General features: G+C 42.6%; 1 protein-coding gene across 2 annotated transcripts in view; it reads right to left on the bottom strand.

Annotated features, from left to right (window-relative positions):
• Positions 1 to 18,690, bottom strand: part of LOC146796768 (uncharacterized) — a 251,019-nt gene that overhangs the window by 98,848 nt on the left and 133,481 nt on the right. For both annotated transcript variants that reach the window (XM_085629469.1, XM_085629470.1), the window contains exons 3-4: positions 11,731 to 11,843; positions 8,924 to 8,982 (exon numbers count right to left, since the gene is read on the bottom strand). In XM_085629469.1, coding sequence (XP_085485595.1) covers positions 8,924 to 8,982; positions 11,731 to 11,843 — 172 coding nt within the window. The remainder of the gene's footprint in view (positions 1 to 8,923; positions 8,983 to 11,730; positions 11,844 to 18,690) is intronic.

Genomic DNA, 18,690 nt, shown 5'->3' on the forward strand with positions numbered 1-18,690 from the left:
GCCACCATCAGCAATCGGCTCGTTTGCACTGGGGGGTGACATTTACCCCGATTACGCGTATATATCCTATAAAAAGAGGCGCACTTCAGTGCCAGGGAGGTTTAGACACTTTGCTTTGTCAATGCCCTTTTCAGTCACTCAGTCATCCTTCTGTGTTGCAACTATGTCTTACATTTCGAGCAATTCAAAGTCAATAGTAGCTTTTATTTGCACCAGTTGGAATCACTTGCTTTGATGAAATGCATTAAACTCAAAAAAACGTATGCACCGTTCTAAGGACACGTGCCAACGAAGAAGCACCTGTTCTTTCATATTACAATCATATGCAATGGTCAATTATCTGTTTCATTCCACATTTTTATTGGAAACATATGGCCCTCATGTGTAGGTGCCAGCAGGTTTTCTTTTTGTTCGTCCTTTTTGCAAGCATATGCTTCCAATTAAAAATAAACACAAACCACTCACTGCGCTAGCTTGCCAAGGCAAAAACCTATTATTGGTTTGGTCGATGCTTGTTTAAAGTGGACCCCAGTCCAAGCATCTGACCAGACCCTACCTGGCCAGGCAGCAGCTTGTTGTTTTCTGCTTTATATTTATAAGGTATATGATTCCATTTTCTTTTAAGTAACACACGCTTGACAAGGTCAGGCTAATGCTTTTCCATGTGGCTTCCCTTCCTTGGTGCTCTGGAGATCATTGTACATTCTGAACTTGGCCATAAAAAGCTCCCTTTTCAATGTACACAGTAGAAAGTCGTGAATTCATCGGTTGAATTATCAAGCACTGATTTCTGAAAATATATTGTTGGGTGGGAAGGATTCCATTCTCCACAGTGCAACAAAAAACAATTAATGCTCTGAGGTAATTGCGAGGCGACATGCGGTGCTTTATAAAACGCCCTAATGATTAAATAAATAAACGGGCCCTACTCAGGAAGTCGAGTTTCATTATTTTTCCATTTTAGTTCGCACAAGATTTTGCAAAAATTAAGCATGCAGGCGAGGTTCAAGTTCAGGTCACATCTTTGGTCGAGTTCACATCTTGGCGTGTTGAAAATTGTGAACATCGACGTGTCGATAAAAAAGCACTAGCAAACCCAACTGGTCTGTCCTTGTCAAGCTGTCTGCCTGACCTTTTTTTGCAAACATATGCAAGGCAAATCAAAAGAATAAAAATAAAAAAGAACACTTATTTTCAGGAGGCTGTGCACCCCTGATCAGGCAGAACCCCCTCACTTTCAGGACAGTGGCTGAAGTGGACTGACCGATTGCCCCAGGCGGTGTGCTTTTGTGGGCGGAAGCAAAATGAGAATGATGCTCAAACTGACCAATGGCTGAGGAGCGCTGACCCAAAGCCCCTCGATGTATGTATGTACATGTTTGTATTATTTCTATGATTATTTTTTTTTAATTGCAAGAGGCTTTTTTATGACAGCTAAAACAGTGAGCCAGACCTAAAAAGGAACTATCCATAGAATGGGGAAATATCTATTTAAGTGTGAGTAACATTCTCCAAAACAGCTTAAAAAGCATAAGGGCCCATAATTGGAATGCAAAGCATGGGGTTCTTGGATTCAGTTTTGCAATGCTGTCTGGTGATTGGCTGCCCTTATTGACCAACACCAGCAAGGCCAAAAGGGGGCAGAAGAGCTTTCCTTGAAGGGTCTTTCGGTGAATGGTTTCATAGTAGAGCTCGAAACCCAGATGACATCATCAAACAAACATTCTGGAATGCCATTATTGGTGAATGGTTTCATAGTAGAGCTCCAAACCCCATATGACATCATCAAACAAACATTCTAGAATGCCAATTATTGGTGAATGGTTTCACAGTAGAGCACCAAACCCCAGATGACATCATCAAACAAACATTCTAGAATGCCACTTCTTGGTGAATGGTTTCACAGTAAGGCTCCAAACCCCAGATGACATCATCAAACAAACATTCTAGAATGCCAATTATTGGTGAATGGTATCATAGTAGAGCTCCAAACCCCAGATGACATCATCAAACAAACATTCTAGAATGCCAATTATTGGTGAATGGTTTCATAGTAGAGCTCCAAGCCCCAGATAACGGTAAATAGACATAATATCGAAAAAAAAATATTGAGTAGCAAGAATATCGAGTTTTTAATATCGAATGGACAGAATATCGACTTGCAAAAATATAGTGGTGAAGAATATCGAAAAACAGGTAAGAAATATCGATTGCAATAATATAGTTGTTAAAAATATCGATTTTTTTATAGTGTTTTAAGTGTTAGTATATGTGTTAAAAGTATGTATCAATATTGGAATGTATGTTAGAATATTTTTAAATTATTGAATTTTATGTTTTTTTATTTTTTTGTAATTTAATTCCGTAGCGGGTTGTGGGTTTATAGGGGAGTAGGGTGGGAAGTAATTTAATTATAGTACATTAAATAATAATTTATAGGAATTATTAAATATTTTTAATTTAATTTTGCGTATTACTTCTGTAGCGGGTTGTGGGTTTATAGGGGAATAGGGTGGGAAGTAATTTAATTATATATTATTAAATAATAATTTATAGGAATTATTAATTATTTTTAATTTAATTTTGCGTTTTATTTCTGTAACGGGTTGTGGGTTTATAGGGGAATAGGGTGGGAAGTAATTTAATTGTTATTAGTTAATTATTAATTGGTATTGCAAATTAATTGGTTGTTGATTAATTATTAATTGGTAAATAATTAGTATTAATTGGTAATTAATTTGTATTAATTGTTTAATTGATAATTATGTTAATTGTATTCATTTAATATTTGTAGTGGGCAGTGTGTTTATAGGGGAATATGGTGGCAAGTAATATAATTGTAAATAAATAATTATGTAATTTATTTGTGTATATTGTTAATTAATATATCTTTAATTTAATTTTGCATTTTACTTCTGTAGCGGGTTGTGGGTTTATAGGGGAATAGGGTGGGAAGTAATTTAATTGTTATTAGTTAATTATTAATTGGTATTGCAAATTAATTGTTTGTTGATTAATTATTAATTTGTAAATAATTAGTATTAATTGGTAATTAATTAGTATTAATAGGTAAATTGATAATTATGTTAATTGTATTCAATTAATATTTGTAGCGGGTATTGTGTTTATACGGGAATATAGTGGGAAGTAATATAATTGGAAAAAAAAAATTATTTAAATAATTTGTGTATATCCTTAATTAATATATTATAAATTAATTATTAATTGGTATTATTTGCATTTATTAATGTTTGTTATTGAAAAACAATTGTTTGTTAATTAATTATTAATTGTTAATTAATTAAACAAAAATGTATTGGTATTTAAAAATGATCAATTCTTGTGTGATTGGTAATTAATGGTAATACTTGTTTTTGTATTAATAATTAATTAATTTAAAAATAAAAATACATTTATTATTTTCTCTACTATTGCACTTACTTGAGTGGGAATAGTAATTTTTACCCCTACGCTATCCAATGCTTTCCCTATTATTGCACTCTCTGGAGTGTGAATAGTAATTTTTACCCTCCCGCTATCCAACGCTTTCCCTACTGTTGCACTCACTGGAGTGGGAATAGTAATTTTTACCCTCCCGCTATCCAACGCTTTCCCTACTGTTGCACTCACTGGAGTGGGAATAGTAATTTTTACCCTCCCGCTATCCAACGCTTTCCCTACTGTTGCACTCACTGGAGTGGGAATAGTAATTTTTACCCTCCCGCTATCCAACGCTTTCCCTACTGTTGCACTCTCTGGAGTGGGAATAGTAATTTTTACCCCTACGCTATCCAACGCTTTCCCTACTGTTGCACTCACTGGAGTGGGAATAGTAAATGTTACCCTCCCGCTATCCAACGTTTTCCCTACTGTTGCACTCTCTGGAGTGTGAATAGTAATTTTTACCCCTACGCTATCCAACGCTTTCCCTACTGTTGCACTCACTGGAGTGGGAATAGTAAATGTTACCCTCCCGCTATCCAACGCTTTCCCTACTGTTGCAGTCTCTGGAGTGGGAATAGTAATTTTTACCCCTACGCTATCCAATGTTTTCCCTATTATTGCACTCTCTGGAGTGGGAATAGTAATTTTTACCCTCCCGCTATCCAACGCTTTCCCTACTGTTGCACTCTCTGGAGTGGGAATAGTCATTTTTACCCCTACGCTATCCAACGCTTTCCCTACTGTTGCACTCACTGGAGTGGGAATAGTAAATGTTACCCTCCCGCTATCCAACGCTTTCCCTACTGTTGCACTCTCTGGAGTGGGAATAGTAATTTTTACCCCTACGCTATCCAACGCTTTCCCTACTGTTGCACTCACTGGAGTGGGAATAGTAAATGTTACCCTCCCGCTATCCAACGCTTTCCCTACTGTTGCACTTACTGGAGTGGGAATAGTAAATGTTACCCTACCGCTATCCAACGCTTTCCCTACTGTTGCACTCTCTGGAGTGGGAATAGTAATTTTTACCCCTACGCTATCCAACGCTTTCCCTACTGTTGCACTCACTGGAGTGGGAATAGTAAATGTTACCCTCCCGCTATCCAACGCTTTCCCTACTGTTGCAGTCACTGGAGTGGGAATAGTAAATGTTACCCTCCCGCTATCCAACGCTTTCCCTACTGTTGCATTCTCTGGAGTGGGAATAGTAATTTTCACCCTCCCGCTATCCAACGCTTTCCCTACTATTGCACTTACTGGAGTGGTAATAGTAAATTTTAAGCGCCCGCTATCCTACACAGAAAATATTGAATATTTTTAATTAATATCACGTTAAGATATATGTATTAATTTTTTTTTTTACTTACTTTAATTATTCATTAAGTTTACTGTTATTTAAGTATTTTTAAGTATGTGTCAGTTAATTATATGTATTATTTCATTTATTTAACATTACTTTTAAAACATTTAAAAAATTCGATATTTTGACTAACTATATTACTTACAACGATATTTTGGATTCGATATTTTTGTAATTTCCTGTTTGGAGATAGGACTTCGATATTTTGGCATTCTATATTTTGGCATCGATATTTTTGTAAGTCTATATTTTTGTAGTCGATATTATGTCAGTGATCCCCAGATAACATCATCAAACAAACATTCTAGAATATCACTTATTGGTGAATGGTTTCATAGTAGAGCTCCAAACCCCAGATGACATCATCAAACAAACATTCTAGAATGCCATTATTGGTGAATGGTTTCATGATAGAGCTCCAAGCCCCAGATGACATCATCAAATGAACATTCTAGAATGCCGCTTATTGGTGATTGTTAGAGATGTAGGACTGGGCAAAAAGAACTGGGTTTTTTTCCTCTACACTGGCTGGCCCCTTTAAGGAATGCTTACGAGGGCTACAGGCATCAGCAAGGCTGAGAATGATGATTTCTGAAATCTGTTCACTCCAATACTAAGGACTGGGGCTTCAGCGATGGATAAACTGCATATTGCACCCCACACTGACCATGTGCTGGTCACACATTCATAAATGAAACTGCATGCTGTGGGTATCCAATGTGGATTATAGTTTAAATGTGTGTGGGATAAGAAACAAACCATGTCTACAATGCTGCTACGCCTGGAGGAAGGCTGGCCATGTGAGTGTGCTTATGGCAGCACAACACTTCGGGCATATTTACAATGAAGGGGCAGAGCGAGGCGTTAGCCTCCTATGCTTAACGCTGCGCCCCACCACTTCAGAAACGCAGGGCTGCACCATATTTACAACACTATGGTGCAGCCCTGCATTTCCCCCTGCACTGGTGCTAAACTGAGCAGCCCAGCCCCAACGCAGGCACCCTTGCAGCATAGCGCAAGGGTGTCTGCGATGAGGGGAAGATTGTTTATGTGCAGGAAGGTCTCTTTTTCCTGCACATAAACAATCTTTAAATGGTGTTTTAGAACTTTTATGTGTGCTGCTGAACGCAGCACACATAGAAGTTGCAAAACGTCATTTTCTTTATTGTTAATGTGCAGGAAGGGAGACCTTCCTGCACAAAAACAATCAATGGCAATTTGCTGTTTCTATGTGTGCTGCACAACGCAGCACACATGGAGACCGCCAAAACGAGGATCAAATTAAGTATTTCTCCTCGTTTCGCCTGTTTAAGACCAGGTTTTCCCTGGTGTTGATATTGGCGCTGCCTCCTATTTACACCTCCCTTGTAAGTAGGGGGCAGCGTCAAAATCAATGGGTGTTGCGGTGGAACGCGCACTGCAGCACCCATTGCACTCCCCTTTCCCGCCGGGTACAGCGTGAAAGGGGGCCTTATTTACAAGGCAGCGTTAAGCCGCGTTAAGTGGCTTAACTCTGCCTTGTAAAGAAGATGAAGCCCCTATCGCCACCACAACGTTGTGGAAAGTGATGTTGTGGTGGCGATAGGGGCTTGTAAATATGCCCCTTTGTGAGTCGGAGGTGTGCTTCTGTTGTACTTTTGGATTGGCTACCTCTTTGGCTCTGCGTCTAGACCTACAGGGTAGCCACAGGGGAGGTGGTAAGAGAGTAATTTGCCTCCCCACCAATTGGTTGCCTTACTAAAATGTGATGCACTCCACACATTGGTCTTAGGAAGGATGTCCTGCGAGGTGAACCTACTGGAAGCAGCACCTTCCCAAGGGCGCCTCCGTGCCTCTTTTGCGAAGGTGAATGGGCGGATAAAGAAGCACCCTCTGGATTCAGTGCTCACCCCCACACCACATCTATAACTGGCGTGATATGCCTCCTGTTGGTGATGTCCAGCTCATCTGCATAATTATCTGATTCAGTGTAAGGCTTTCTTGCTTTCTATATAGCAAAGTGGATAAAATGCTTGATCAGGACCATGAGGCACTACATAAATGCAACTACAATACAACACAAAGCGAAATCGAGGTTGGCCCAGGTCCCTTGTCAGGTGTGGTGTGAGCTGGACGTTGGTGCCTGTATCATCCTTGGCTACGGCGCGATGGCCCAACAGAAATCTGTAGGATCCTATGTCCAGAAGCTTCCAAGTCTGCAACATACAGCTGGCTGCTAATATGCTTTGGATACTTTTGTGAAGGCCTTCCGGAGCACAGGCCGAGCGTTCTTCGTCTTAGGCCCTGGATAGTGCCTGTGGGAAATGATGCACAAGTGGTGCATTTTCATGGTCACCTTACAAGTGCACGCACTGAATGAACTGCAACAAGGTGATGCACGGTGATCACGGGGGCCATGTCTGGGCATACCCATCGCACTTAGAGCATCAAATACAACAGCAACATACATGCCACTATTTTAGAACATGAAAGTGGAATATTTTGAAAATATAATCGGGAGAATGTATTTCTCCCATTTACTTCTATTGAAAGAGAGGCAGTTTCAGGTGGGAGACAGTCAAAATAAAGCCATTTTTGGCTTAAAAAATCAGGAGTATCCCGTCCGAATCAGTCTATTTACATGTATGTAGCAACTAGGTGATGGGTGGAATGCTTGAATTAACCTCAGCCACGGCAATCACTTGGGCTACATGCTCATTGTCCCATAGGACTCAAGCTGCGATCTACTGACGAGCCCCAAGAAGACCAAAACTAGTCTGGAGTTAGTTGTGGTCCCTTCTGGAAGGGGCTTTGCATGGTAGTTTGGGACGGACTGTTCCCGTGTTGAGCAGGGCTGGTGCAGATTGGATGAAGCAGGACTTTGTCTACAGTGGCATGGTGGCCGAAAAAACGATGGATTGGAATGCGGCCTGAGTGATTGCCAGTGATTTAAGCGTTCTATCCATCACCATGTTGTTGTTGCAGTTTGCTGAATCAAGGCCTGTACGTTTTCCAACTTGCACAGAAACAGATCACCAGAGACGTTTTAAGGAATAGACAAAGTGGGCTCTGGCCCAGGGCCCCAGCCTTTCAGGGGCCCCATGATAGAGCCAGCTCTATTCTTCAGACAGCCTTCCCCTAATGACCTTGAATAATTATTAAACAGATTGTTTTAAATACCGTTCTCCTTTAAATTATTTTTAATGTGGGTGATGTGTGCGAGTCTATTGCAGACACAATGTTGTGTTAATGTTTCACGCAACATCCATAAAAATGTTTCTTTTAGATCAAAAGAGTACCTCACATAAGAGAAATTGACGGATGTCAGAGATTATTTGCATTAAGATTAGTGAGCTGCTGCTGTGTTACAATGTTTAAAACGACCATCACTATCCCAGAATAACAGATGTAAACACATTTATAATTTGCACAAGTGTTCTTGTGAACTGCCAGTGACCTGGCAGAGAGGACGTGAAAGAGCGGAAATTGAATCACAACTATGTGCCTACCATCGATCCATATCCTGTACCGTTCTTGACGCACCACCTGTATAAATGTATTTGAGTGTACTAACCATTGTAACCTGTACTAGGCTGCGGCACTATGTTGGGACGGCCAATATCGGACTGCTCTGGTGCCAACACATGCATAGAATGTTGGAAGTGATTGCTACGGCTCGACTAGCTCTTCCTTCCCTTCTCTTCTTCTTTCTTTCCTTTAGCCCTTCTTTTGCCTGTCGTTTCTTCTTCTATTATTGATCACTGGGGTTAGTCTCGTGCTACCCATATGTGCGCATTACCCTCACTTTATGGCTATATATGTATAACTTTGCCGTGATATTTTATGCTAACCCTGCTACAGGATTTCTGTCTGACCTTGTGAAAATAATAAAAATTCTAATAAAAATAATAAAATAAATTCGAACCTGTCCTGAACAGGGGCCCCCCAAATCCTTAAGATGTCCCTGCACATCACATGTGTTACATGAAGCTTTTTTGAACGGGCCTGTCTCTGTTTTAATTGCACCTTCTATTAAAAAGGTAGTTTGAGGCAGCTGTTAAATAGGCAGAGTGAGGCAGAGGGAGAGAAGCTCAAGATGGCGGACGGGGAAGAGCCGTGGTGTGGCGGCCCCGACTGTACCTGATGCTCAGCAGCTCCAGCCACAGGAAGCCCGGCACGGATTTATAAAACGGAGAGACCTGGAAGAGAGCGAGGGAGAGTAATCACTACCACGTGTGATAGGAGAGGAAACATCCCCCCCTTCCCCCCCTACAAACGTCACAAATAATCCCTTGTGCAGATGGGACTGTGCGCCTGCCGCAGCTCTGCAAGAAAATATTCGAGAAAGAGCTAATTTGGGTCAAAGGTAAAACCGGGGTTATAGGTAGAGCGAGGTCTGGTTTAGGGATTAGAGCTAGAGTTGTAATTAATGCATAATTCACAGCATGAAACAGGCTTGTTCTCTGCTTCCAAAACTTGCGTATCAATCCTTTCCAGCCTGGCGATCAGGGAAAAGGGCGTTTCAGACCCTGCCCCAGAGGGTGCATCTATTTTACAAAACCCTGGGGCATATTCACAATGAAATGGCAGAACGCGGCGCTGTGGCAGATTTCACAGCGCCGCGCTCCGCCGTTTCCAAAAAGCAGGAATGCGTGATATTTACAACAAAATGGTGCACACCTGACTTTTCCATAGTGCTGGCGCTCAATATAGCTGCCTAGCGCCAACACAGACACCCTCGCGCCATGGTGCAAAGGGGCCTGGTTGCAGGGAATGATTGTGTATGTGCAGGAAGGTGTCCCTTCCTGCACATAATCACTAATGGTGATTTGTTCCTTCTGTGTGTGCTGCATTGTGCAGCACACCTAGAAGTTGCAAATAGTCATTATTTAAGGATTGTTTATGTCCATAAGGGACGCTTTCCTGCACATAAACAATCATTAATAACGTTTTGCTAGAAAAAGTAAAAATGAGGGGAGAAATAAAGTTTTTTTTCCTTGTTGCACCATTCTAACGCCTGCTACTGCATGGCGTTAGTTTTTGGCTCTACCTCAGATTTACAGATGTTTGTTAATCTGTTGCAGTGTCAAAAAGCAATGGGTGGTGTGGTGGGACGCTCACAGCAACACCCATTGCACGCCCCTTTCACGCAGATACGGGGGTACCATATTTACAAAGCGGGGTTTAGCCACAAAAAGCTTTGTAAATATGGTGCAGGGCATTGTGCCTCCGGAACGTCGGTTAAAGGGACAATCCGGTGGTGCAAACCCCTTGTAAATATCCCCCCTGTGCTTTCCACGATGGCCAAGGGTGGTATGACACTATATTGAGGTTGTTAATATCAATTTACACATGACATCGATCACACATAAGCAGACACTGCTGGTGCAGGTAGGCGCAGTGAGGTGGGGCGCAGGGAGGCGAAGTCGACAGTTTTATTTATTTATTTTATTTCCCCTATTCCGTCGTCTTTCGACAGCCACCCCCCTCCCCCCACTGCGCTTACCTGCACCGGCCGTGACTGCACAAAAGGTAAAATAAGTATATATTTACTATTGCCAACGCCGCAAATGCTACTCTTGGGAGGAAAGTATATGTTGAATTAAGAATAGTAAATGCCGGTTGACCAGTCGTAAATGGTTTTTACAGGATCCAGTTGCTCGAAGATGAGTTTTCGGCCACCCAAAGGGCCAGTGCGATGAATACTTCACTTGATTCTGGTCGCATATTGGAGCTGGTGATCGGCAGCTTCTATTGGCGTTTATTGGCATTTTTATTTACCCAGTAGCATTTCCCATGAGCTTTTTCTGTTGAGCTTTCTGCAATAGCTGGATCATGATTAAACCACTTGTAACTGGTTAACTGGAATTTCCATGCTGCTCTGCCTTGCCTCGCTTACCTCAGTTGGTTCTTTCTGGGTGAACATGCCAGGGAAGAGGTGTGGTGCCGCGGCCAGGGCGATTGACTCCGGAATCTGGGGATCACGGTTCGACCCCCAGCGCCGGCGGCAGATTAGCCCAGCACCATGTGACTCTGGGCAATAGCTTGCTTAATCTTCCCGACAGTGCCTAGAGACCCTTACGGGTGATTGTTCGCGCTTTACAAATGTGGATTATTGTTATTAGTACAAAGCACCGAGGCACCTCCCCATGAAACCCTGCCAGCTTGCCTCATAATTAGGGCTCCCGGTTTTATGGTATTTATAATTTTGTCATTTCCGTCTGTATTTATCCATATTTATTTTTTTTACAAATTTTACCTGTATTTATCTATATTTATCTTAGGATTTGTGAAAAAATGAAGCTGAAATGTGTATATTTCTGCACTTATTTAACCACTTAATTTGCACTCGTGCCTGAACGCCTCACAGGTTTCAATGATATATACACACCCAGGTGGTAAAACATGCACTTGTAAAAAAATATGTGCATTTTAGTATCAAGGTTGTGCAAACCTACTGCAATTTAAGGCTCTTCACTAAAATCCCTATATTTTTTTAATCCCCTTGCCTATCAATCTGCTCACTATTTGCCTGACAGCATTTAGAATCATCCAAAAACAAGCCAATTTCCGTTTTTATCCACACTTAAAAATAAATACAGACAGGAAAATAAATGGTTTCTGTCTGTATTTATCTGTAAAAATCAGTAAAAACGGAAACCAGGGACTCTTACTCATAATGCCTCTCTCTCTTGCTATTGACAGAACAGTAACTTCCGGTTGGTTCTCGTGCTTTGAGGAGGGAGTGTAACATGCTATGTGTTACTTACGGATGTTGATAAGATTACAGCCCCCACCCCAGGGATCCTGGTTTCCGTATACCTCAGTGTGTCTCAGCCCTGACATGAAGCTATATGCAAAGGACCCTACTTAGAGGCGCAGTCATACTGAAAGGCCCCTCTTCGAAGCGCTATAAGACGCTGGGTGCTGGAGATGGAGGAACTGACCGTCTCTTCGAAGCTCAGGAGCAGGGCCTGGTGCTGCAGGGAGCCCGCGCTGTCGAAGGGCTCTGGGAATCCCGTCTCCAGGGACAGCTTGAAGGTGACATTCAGTTCCCGCGCTGAGGAAAAAACAACACATATAAAAGCAGCTTCGGGACCTCGCGCGCCATGGAGGGAGAAGGGGTGGGGGGCGGGAAACAGCAGGACTCCTCACAGACCATCTTCCCACAGTCCCTCGCAGTGAGTGGACCTGCGGTGTAACGGGGTGTAAAGTAAACACCCACATTTGTCGAGCCAACTGGCAGCAGGCGGCATCCCAGCTGGGCAGTCTGGGAGTGGCTCTTCCAAATGCCCAGTGTGGACTGTGTCTTTTTCTGACAATGTGTGCTGGTTTTGCAGTCGTGGTGGTCTGGTTACTTAATGGTGTGTGCACAACTAGTATAAGAACTGAAGAAAACCGGTAGAACAAAGGCCGGAGATGGCATAGAAGCCTGCCCGTAGGTAAGCAGGCTGGAGGGAAGTGCGCATGCGTGTAACACCTGCAGAAACACCAAAAACACACGCGGACACAATAACACACACACGTGTCCACGCACATCCCCACAAGAACTTACATGCATGTACACATACCCACGCATACAAATTGTCACACGTCCACGCTGCCATATCTAACCATGGGCTGGGAGACCTCTTAGAAATGACTCAACTAACACAAATTGGCATGCTAGCCCAAACCTGCTGAATCTTTGCTCGGATGGTCACGTGACGCACCGAAGAAGCTAGTGTCTATTTACTTGCTGCTGTAAACAGGGCCGGTCTCTGCATAATTCGCGCCCTGGGCAAAACCAATTTTGGCGCCCCTCCTCCTAACACAATCCCCTTCCCATAGTCCCCACATCCACTCGTATACTTCTGCAAACAATATACAATAGCCATCAGTAATACCAGTGCTTAATTTGTATAAAAATAAGTGCCAGGGCCGTCGTCAGGACGCCCCTGCAGCTTGCACCACCCATCGCCCCTCCCAGCCGTGCCAGTGAAAGTACCAACGCAATTACTAGCCATCACACTCCTGCAAGAGTGACAATTCAGACTATTCCAGGCACCCAAAGCTATAAGAATGGTTTGGGCAGCAGATATTATCAGGGCCACTGGAATTATGCGGCAGGAGATGGCCAAATATGCGGCAGGTTTGAATAAATTATGCATCAAGAAAAGGCAAATTATGCAGCATACTTCGTAATAGTATTACTTCATAATTTTGTCTTTTTTAGGTTTCGCCTGAGTGCTGGCGCATGCGGTAGCTCAGGGGAGACCTTTAGTAAGCGGGTTTTCAAAGTGCTACCAGAGTGGCCCAAAGCCTGCGTGCATGTGAGCATGAACGTGCACAGGCCTCTCCTTTCGCGCGCACCACTCGCTTGTTGTTGTTTTTTTGCGCGCGCACACAACTCCTGGGCTTGTTGCTCATGCTTCTTGTTTTATAAGCGTCTTAAGGCTTCATGAAATCCAATTTGAGAGGCCCGTCGCTCTGTCACTTGATCTCGTCACTTAGTCAAGTCTTGCTCACGAGCCCGCGACATGGCAGCTGAGCCTTCTCGTGAAGCTGTCGTCATCCCTGAAGTGTCACCACGGGCCGCTCAAATCAGATGTTGCATGTTTTTTAAGAACTGGAAAAGCTGCTCCGCCACATCAATCGTTGAGTATGAACTAAATAGACTTGTACCCCTTAAAATATATTTCCCCCTTTTTCATTGGTAGAACCCTAACGGCTTTATCATTGACAGTCGTAAAATGAAAATATACACCAAACCCTCAAAGGGCAAGTACGAAATTAAATTATATTTGGGCAGCTGTAACCTTTTAAAACGATCAGATTCCAGTTAATGTATTTCTTCCTGTTCCGAGTGCTGCCATGGTGTTTGATGGTGGGAAGCGGTCCATAGGCCATTGAAAGATAATAAATTCGCTTGAAATTTCACCCTTAGGCAGGCATTGATGCACCGGAGGCCCTCATTTACCGCGGCTGACCGGAGAATCTTGTTGCATACAAAGGTCACTTCCGGTTGAGCGTGGCGCGCGCCGTCTATCTTCTCTGATGCATGGGGTGACAGCTAAAACATGGCGCTGCAGATAAACAGTCTGGGAGTGGCTCTTCCAAATGCCCAGTGTGGACTTAGTATTTGGTTAAATCTTCCCCCATCGTGCCTTACTTTTATATTCTGCCTAAGGTGCACAAGAATGTGAGTCCCCCTCCTGGTCGTCCGATTATCTCCGGACTTGGGTCTCTCTTGGAACCTTTGTCGGCATTTGCAGATCATTTTTTACGTCCCTTGGTCGCCAAAATGCCCACGTACCTAAAGGACACCAAGGACATTTTGATCCTACTCAAAGATCTACCCTTTGATGGTGAGACAGAATTTTTAGTCTCATTTGATGTAGAGTCACTTTATACATGTATTCCACAGGATGAGACATTGGATGTCATCGAAACTCTCCTGTTGGCTAATCCACCGGACTCCATCACTCCAGTCTCGTTCATCATGTCATGTGCCAAGTTAGCCATGAAAGAGAACTTTTTTCAATTTGAAGAACAGTTGTTCCTATAGGTGTCAGGCACTTCGATGGGGAGCATTTTTGCTCCCAGCCTGGCTAACCTGTATGTTCATGTCTTTGAGGAACAACATGTGTTCGGCACCAATAATCCTTATAAAGATCAAATAAGGATATGGAAGAGGTACATAGACGACGTGTTCTTACTATGGCACGGATCACTGGCTTCATTGTTGGCTTTTAAGAACTGGCTAAACAATTGTGATACCTTCTTAAAATTCACCTGCGAGTACTCCAAGACCCAACTCCCTTTTCTGGACATATTGATAACCCCCTCTGAGGGTGGCTTGAGTACCGAACTGTACAGAAAACCTATGGCGGTGAATGCCCTTTTGAAATATGACAGTTTTCACCCACGGGCATTGCGGGATAATCTGCCTTTTGGTCAGTTTTTGCGCTTAAAAAGAAATTGCTCTTCAGTTGATAAGTATAAATAACATGCGAGCAATTTATCTAAACAATTACTGGCCAGACAATATCCCAAGCAACTGATCCGTAGAGCTTCTAAACGTGCAGCAAATAACAATCGTGAGGCTCTACTGGAACCTAAGGTCCCCAAATCCTCTGATAACAGGCTCACCTGTGTACACACTTACTGCAAGTTTTCCAATCAAATCAAAAAAATCATCTTGACGAATTGGAAAATTTTGAACATAGGAGAGGTCAAGTTGCCGAGACCTCTTTTTGCTTTCAAACGCAGCAGTAATATCAGGGACCAATTGGTACACACCCGCCCTCGGACTCATCAAACAGGCACCCAACATACCTTGTGGGGTTTACCGCCAGTCGTAGGACACTACCCATGTGGTTCCTGCGCGGCTTGTTGCCATACTTCTGTGACTAAAGAGATCGATATTGGCACTGGCAGGCCGTGGACCCTTAAAAGTCACAGTAACTGTAACAGCACCAACTTGATTTACTTAATAACATGTCCGTGTGGGTTACGATATGTTGGAATGACCACCCGCCGGGTCAAAACCCGAATTTTGGAACATAAAAGCACCATACGGTGTGGCCGTTCTGCAACTAAACTCACCACCCACTTTCTAGCAGTTAATCATGCTCCAAATGACTTACACTGGACGGTCCTTGACAAACCTTTTATACCTTCCCATCTGACAGACTGCTCTTCCTTTCTATTTAAACGAGAACAGCGGTGGGTTTACACACTTAACACGCATGTCAAAGGACTGAATGACGACATTCCGTGGTTGTCACTATGATATTCATAAATTTTGTCTATTCCGAGTCCCGCATCACTACACAACATTCATATGGGATTAGTTAAGAGAGTAAGCTATGTGCAGGTCCGATTTACTTTGGGTCTCTCATATACCATGTCTTCTACCCCGGTTTCGGCTAGTGCTATCTAGTGCTTGCCCCTTTGGAACCACCAAGTCTGACACTCTGGGTTAATTGAATATTTTCTATGTCTCGCTGTTTTTTTCATGCACAATAGAACGTTTTTGTTAGGTTTTTTATGCTTTGCATATCCTGTTTGGCGGCATTCATGTTAGTTCTATGATGAGCGTTCGCGCGTCAATTACGGAGCGAATGCTTTTATAAATTGAATTTTCTCCGTTTCCGCCTCAGGAGCTGACGTTAAGCTCAATAGCATGAGTTAATGCCTGAGCTTCTTTCTCGTTGCATTTCTAACGGAGCCAGTGTTTTTTAACTAGGATCCCTCCGTTCTAGGCATATACTTTAGTCCTGAGCCTAGTAACACAAGCTAGCACCTGTGTTCTTTATGTATAGTCCCTTTAAGACGGAACCACTTCTATGGCTGCATTTACCGTTGCTAAGACTACGAGCACAGCGCGGTATAACAGCTCTGAATGGTTTCTTCATTCTTGCTTATTTTATAACGAGCTTTTCCATTGGCCACTGATCGAAGACATCGACGCTTCATATTACACGTTCACCCGTCCCGCGGGACCTCCGGCTTCAGGCTCATTTCAGCCTCGGTCCCCCGACGGATAGGTGAGCGTTTGGAATTAGCTCTTCGTTACGTTTTAATATACTGCACATTCATTATTTCTTGTGTTAGTTTATACTTAGTCGTCTCTCAGGCGGCTTTTGACCCTTAAAGCATTCGTGGTCACTCGTTTTATGTACCACGCACTCGAGTGCAAGTACATTGAGTTCATTCATCCTTTGAACTTTAATTAACATAGTTTTCTTGGATTTGTTCTAATTGAGTGTTCTATACAGCGAGATTTGTTTTTAGTGCATACATTTTGAAGAACTGGGCATTGTCTTTGGTTCTTCACGCATACAGCACTTTGTGCATTTAGTGAAGATACCGGTCTCCCTCGTTTTTAGTCTATTAGTCCACATTTTTGAACATTCGCTCCTGAGATGTAGGTACCAAATTTTGAGCTTCTTACATCACTTTTCAGAGCGGTGTTCCCTTCCTGAGCGGATGCCAGGTGGAGGTTAGAGTCGCACCCAGTGCTCACGGGTGAGTGGTTCATGCAATCAGTTATTATTTCCATTTTTATGTTTGTTTAACTCTGCATTTCGAACCAACTTGTTCTTACACTGAGTTCTCTTTGTTTAGGTGATGTTTGAGATGACTAAGCGACGTACACCCTGCTAGCAACTATTGGGTGTTTACAGTATCCTTTTTCTGTGTAGTTAGCACACAGTTTCTTCATTTTGCAGTAGCTTGTGGTCCTGATGAAAGCCGAGCCCATTTAGGCGTTTAGGCTGAAACATGTCGACCTTTTTTCGTTGTTAAACACCATGGCCTACATTCGACTAGTGGTGTTCATGTTTTTAATCTAGCTTCGGCACGGTTGTGTCAAGAGAATCTTCCTTGCCGTCCCGTGACTAGTTTTAATACACTTTCACTGCACTATCAATTGGTCAGCACTGCACCCCTCACTCACACGTAGCTCATCATATGTGGATTTAGTCTATCCTTTAGTGCACAATCAAAACATCCCTGAGCTCCTCCCTCTCATAGAGGGGGTCGTAGCCCCCAGAGAAACTAGGATTTTTCTCTGGGAGGAGAATCCCATATGATGAAGCATGTCACCCAGGGTGAGTGAGGGATTACGTCCTTAAAAGGGATTGCTCTTTCATTACATGAACTGGGCTTTTTTGTTTGTCATTTATACACCACCTTCTCCTTCTTTTTTTCTTTTTTTCTTTTTTTCTTTTTTGGTGCCTTCAGACCTCAGGGTTCTTGGTGTTATAGATACTTTAATTGGGGATCTAACCCTGTGTGGTCTTAAAACTTGTTCCCTTTGACCCTCCGGTCTTGAACCGTCTTTGTATGCTGCAGATAAACAATCATCCGAGTATAAACAAGCATTTGCAATGCAATAGGTCTCGCATTTACGCAAGTTTGAGCTATTGACATTGCAAATAACAATGCCTTTCATTTTTGTTTTCTTTTAAAAAACCTAAATAAAAGGCATTGTTATTTACAATGCCAATAGCTTAAACTCGCGTAACTGGGAGACCTATTGCATTGCAAATGCTTGTTTAAACTTGGTAACACAGAAAGGTGACCAGTCCAGTTTTGCAAAGGATCTTCCAGCAAGCTGCGACAATTGTCACTGTATTTTTAGTAACTTTTGAACCGTTTGAGCTAGAAACACATTTTTTTGTTGTGAAAATCTGCAGATTACTCATCAGATGATAGGTTATGTGTCAAATCTATAATTATGTGAAAATCACCGCAGCCGCACAATCGCTTAATTCCAGTGGCCCCGGATATTAGTCATTTTTAATGTATATTGAATTAATAAACAGCTGTTGTGTTAATCTCTAATTTAGACAAACAACGCCACCATGTGGTAGACTATCTTAAGTGCAGGTGTTGACAAAGTACCAGCCCAGAAACCTTGGGCTCAAATTAAGCACTGACTAAGACACATAACAATGCAGCTTCTGTTCTATGCTTTCTGTTGGAATGAGAAAAGCTTGTGCTGCTGTCTGACACTGTTGTGTGCTGTACATATTGTTTGCTTAGTGTCAGGACACCCTCCTGAGGAAAACTGTGTGCTTTTACAAATATCATACTTGCATTCTTTAGTACACTGTTAATTGCTGCTGTTCTACTTGGAAACTTTAACTTTATCAGAAGATCCTTAGCAGAGGATGTCATGGAGCGAGTTTAGGGGAGAAAAGGGGAAAGTATGATACTGACCTTCTCTCCCCCCTAATGTTCCTCCTTGCTGCTGTTGCTGATGATGATTTTAGTGGGGAGGGCTTTGTGTTTACAGGTCAGGTCTTGGCTGATTACCTCAGTAGTGACAATAGAAAAAGGAGGGTGCAGGAAACAAAATTATCAAAAATCAATATACGTAAGAAAACAATAAATTTGTTAGGACAGCCAACTAATTA

The sequence above is a fragment of the Triturus cristatus genome, chromosome 10 (assembly GCF_964204655.1).
Source record: "Triturus cristatus chromosome 10, aTriCri1.1, whole genome shotgun sequence".
In the NCBI taxonomy this organism is placed as follows: domain Eukaryota; kingdom Metazoa; phylum Chordata; class Amphibia; order Caudata; family Salamandridae; genus Triturus; species Triturus cristatus.